Here is a 5,000-nt window from a genome sequence, read left to right as displayed (position 1 = left end):
TGCCCTCCTTGGAAAGCTGGCAAACATGAACTGGGGAACTGACCCTAAAACTCTAAGGACCACAGCATTGGCCCTCAGCTACTCAACTGCGGAGTACTGCTCAGCTGTATGGGCCCGATCATGCCATGCCTCCAAGCTAGACCCCGAGCTCAACAACGCCTGCCGGATCATAACGGGCCAGCTGAGAGCAACACCATTACCACTGGTCTACCGTGCAGCAGGAATAGCCCCACCACACATCCGGAGGGAAACCCATGCCCAAATACAAAAATACAAACAGGAAATGGACCAGAGACACCCCCTTCATGACCACAATTGCCCCAAAAGCAGGCTCAAATCAAGAAAAAGCTTCCTCACAGTAGAGAGCCTTCACCCAGACCACTCAGCATTCTTCCGCCTGGACAAATGGGTAGAATGGGACAAGACAGCAAACGATGCCCTCCAGCCCCCAACAGAAAAGCTCCCAGCAGGCACAGACCTCAAGAGAAAAGAATGGGTGGCGTTGAACAGAGCTAGAGCAAAGGTGGGAAACACCGCCACCAACCTCTTTAAATGGAAAATCTCACCGGGCACTGAATGCCCATGCGGTCACCCCAGACAGACCATGGACCACATCCTGTCCGAATGCTCGCTGGGACCTCACTGCACCAATGCTGACCTGAGGGAATGCAACCAGACTGCCCGGGACTGGCTGACTCACTGGCGCGACAAGATATGATGATGATGATTACTATTATTATTACGATTATTATTATTATTATTATTATTATTATTATTATTATTATTATTATTATTATTATTATTATTATTATTATATAATTATTTTATTATTATTATCATAATTACTATCAGTATTATCATCATCATTATTACCACTATTTTAATTAGTACCTCAAGACAAAGAGCTTGAACACTAACAATGAAACTGCCATTTAAATGAAAATCTCAGATGAATCATGTACCACAACATTAAATCATTCAATCTGTGATTATTACATGTGATTAGTTATGACATTATTGATCACTCCACATTATGATATTGATTATTATATTATTATTACATTATATTATATATTATTATTATTATTATTTATTATTATTATTATTATTATTATTATTATTATTATTATTATATATAATTATTTTATTATTATTATCATAATTACTATCAGTATTATCATCATCATTATTACCACTATTTTAATTACTTTTTTCGCCTATTACAAGAGCTGTAACCTAACAATAATTGCCTATTTGGACAATAAAGATTATTATTATTATTATTATTATTATTATTATTATTATTATTATTATTATTATTATTATTATTATTATCATTATTATTATTATTATATTATTATTATTATCATTAGTATTAGTATTATTATCATTATTATTATTATTATTATTATTATTATTATTATTATTATTATTATTAAGGAGACAACTTAACGTTATATTTTAAACCTAAGAATCAGATTTAGAATTTTTCAAACTGACGTGCCATGTCATGTGCCACTATGTTATCTTGTGGTATAACACTCGCTTTCGTATCGGAAGGCCCTGGGTTCGAGCGAGGGTTGAGTCCTTGGAAAAGACTATTTACTCACATTCTCTCACCGTACTCAGGTGTAAAATGAGTGCCTGGTCGTCAATAGCGTTGTCTCTGTCGGAAAATTTGTATTATCGCCTAGCAAGCGTCACGTCTCGTTCTACATGTTACGTGTTGCTGTTGACCAGAGACCCTCTGTAAAGAATTTTGAGTACATTTAGTGGATATTGCGCTATATAAAAGCTCTATTTTTTGTGTTTTTTTTTTAAAAGTAAGGTCATGGTTATTTGGCTTTGATGATAACTTTCCTGATTATCCATCGATGAGCTTCTTTTGAAAATTTTATATTATTTGAGAATACAGACGATAAAGTTATTTTTCATTATATTTTTTTTTGTTTTCCACGTTTATTTGTGTATTGTTGTGCTGACGAAGGGTTTGTACCCGAAACGTCCATTGTCTGTTTTGTTCCCATACGAAGCCTCTCCATTTTCCTCTTTCATTAGTATTTTACGATCACTGGCTTCAGGCAGCCCCTGCCGTTTTCTACAGAATTGAACAGGAAGTAATCCTTCGTTGTTTCAAAAGTGCTCAATTAAATGTAATCTTTTATAGAACTAACCTTGATCAAATCCGGGGGAGAAGTGGCTGAGTGGTTAAGGCATTGCACGGAAGGTCCCGGGTTTGAGCCCCGCTTCAGGCAATTTCGTTTTTTTCCTTGGGCAAGATTATTAACTCCCAACTTACTCACTTGGACAATATAGGTGATTCCTGTTGACATGCGACATCTTGTTTCATGGATTATTTATATTCCTTCGTGGAATGCCTAGGCGACGTTATCTTATGGTGTCGTGGCGGAAGGACGTAAATATTTGCTCTAATCGATATACAAAGAGTCCCAACCAACAACAACACTTTACATGTAGGACGAGTCATGACGCTTTCTAGCCTCTATTACATGTTTACGACAGATGCAGCCTAGTTACCGGGCCAATCAGGTGTTCGAACCAGTGGAACAAAAGGCGAGTGACATGCCAAAGGAGCAGAAAGAAACATAAACACATTATTGAAGTTAAATTGAAATGTGATATACTTACAATATACTCCAGTCATAAAATTGATGCAGTAATAGTAGAATGGTGTATTCGGAGCTGCCGCGGCCACTTGTTTCAGGTATTCTACCATCAGTTCTAAAGATTTGACGAAGATCATAGTTTTAGTAAGTAGTAATAATAGTAGTTGTAGTGGTGGTAGTAGTAGTACTAATAGTATGAGTAGTGGTGGTTGTGGTTGTATTTGTGGTTTGTGGTGGTGGTAGTAGTAGTAGTAGTAGTAGTAGTAGTAGTAGTAGTAGTAGTAGTAGTAGTAGTAGTGGTAGTAGTAGTAGTAGTAGTAGTAGTAGTAGTAGTAGTAGTAGTAGTAGTAGTAGAGGTTGCGGTAGTAGATCTTGTCGTTGTTCCTGTTGTTGTAGTATTAGTAGATGTAGCAACAGCAGCGTGCCAGCTACATAACCAGTCAATCGTCGAACGAAAAAGAGGTCCACTCGGGGACATTTTCCAACCCTTATTTCTCCCTTTCTATAGTCTATCGTGCATGGATTCATCATCAAGGACTGAGCAAAATACTTTGCACATGAACAACATCTAGGTGCACATACTAGGGTGTCTGATTTATTAAATAGAATTCTGGGGTGATTTAAGTTAAGATTGTTGTGATGGACACTATTTTGTGTTTGTTTGAGAGCATTTCTATAACAACAATCAGACCTGCAAATAAGAACACTTCGAAGACGTCCAATTTAGAAGGAAACAAACAATTTTCAAACCCTTTTTGTTCAGTTTCTAGATTTTATAACAATAGATTACATGCCCCGACCAATAATTGTCCTCAGATAAGAATGTCATCATGTTCGATTCAAGTTTGAATAATTACCTGCTAAAAGGAAATGGCAGAATATTGTTAGTTTTAGTATAATAAATAGCAGTTAACAGTGGACTCTCAAGATTGGAAATTTTATAAAAGCCGATTCCGTACGGTATATTATGAGAATATAGAGGGAATGAAGTTGACGTCACTAACTCTTTATTATTATTTTTATATAACCTGATGGTGACAAGTTCCCAGTAATATCAATCAGGTTATAAACGTTCACGGTTACACAAGCTTTGTGTGTTGATATGTTTATTGTGGCTGGCGGGTGTTTTGAGTATTTTTACCTAGACGCATAGCAGAAATTCGAAGCTTTGTGATGTTTTTATTAACCAATGTGATTCATTTGAATTACGTTTTATAGATAGTATGCGCTTGGCTAAGAAGCTCATAACATTGCCATCCGGAAGTATAACGGTCCAACACACAAAACTGTGTGTAACCATGAAGGTATATAGTCAGGTTAATACAGTTCAGTGAGAATCACTCACAAACGCGGATGGCAAAATACAATAACAAATGCTTGAGTGACGTCAACTGCATACTATCTATAGGTTTAGCACGCAATACTATCATACATGACAAGCACTATTTCCCTTCCCCTTCTCACCTTCGGTGGCTGGTTTGAAGTAGCTGGGTGACATACAGGCAATGGCAGAGGCTTTTATAGAATCGGCATGTTTTGCCTGCAAAAAAGAAGTTGAAAAAAAAAGATAAAGAATAATGTAAGACACTATGGAGTTCATTGTGAAAACTTGAATCCGGGAAGAATATCATTGTCCATAAACAGTTTAAACGACTACATTACACCAAAGCAAACAATAAAATCGAAGCATTTGGCTATCAGGGCATAATAAAATTGATGATGATAATGTTGATAATGATATAGTGATAATAATAGTAATAATAATAATAATAATAATAATAATAATAATAATAATAATAATAATAATAAATGATAATATAATGAATATATAATAATAATAATAATAAATGATAATATAATGATATGATAATAATATAATAATAATAATAATAATAATAATAATAATAATAATAATAATAATAATAATAATAATATTATATTATTATATATTATAAAATATTATTATTATTATTATTATTATTATTATTATTATGTTTGTTGTTTTTTAAAATTATTATTATCATCATCATCATCATAAACATCATCATCATCATCATCATCATCATCATCATCATCATCATCATTATCATCAGTACTATTAGATCTGGTGGAAGTTTCTTTACGATGATAGACTAGCACCCCATTCAAAGGGCAGCAAGTGATTGTTCGTTTACGCTATAGATAGTATGCACTTGACTAAGAAGTTCATAACATTGCCATCCGGAAGTATAACGGACCAACACACAAAACTGTGTGTATCCATGAACGTTTATAGTCTGGTTAATACAGTTCAGTGAGCATTACTCATGAATGCGGATGGCAAAAAACAATAACAAAGACCTGAGTGACGTCATCTTCGAACTATCTATAGAA

The 5,000-nt window shown here is 34.7% G+C and overlaps 1 protein-coding gene across 1 annotated transcript in view; it reads right to left on the bottom strand.

Moving 5' to 3' along the window:
• The window catches only part of LOC144974124 (N-acetylneuraminate lyase-like), a 25,095-nt gene that overhangs the window by 5,108 nt on the left and 14,987 nt on the right, over positions 1-5,000 (bottom strand). Inside the window, exons 6-7 of the mRNA XM_078917022.1 lie at positions 4,092-4,167; positions 2,650-2,742 (exon numbers count right to left, since the gene is read on the bottom strand). Coding sequence (XP_078773148.1) covers positions 2,650-2,742; positions 4,092-4,167 — 169 coding nt within the window. The remainder of the gene's footprint in view (positions 1-2,649; positions 2,743-4,091; positions 4,168-5,000) is intronic.

Source organism: Berghia stephanieae, chromosome 5 (assembly GCF_034508935.2).
Source record: "Berghia stephanieae isolate SIO BIC M18660-M18661 chromosome 5, UCSD_Bste_1.3, whole genome shotgun sequence".
Taxonomy (NCBI): domain Eukaryota; kingdom Metazoa; phylum Mollusca; class Gastropoda; order Nudibranchia; family Aeolidiidae; genus Berghia; species Berghia stephanieae.
The sequence above is the reverse complement of the archived record's forward strand: the minus strand, read 5'-3'. Positions and strand labels throughout refer to the sequence as shown.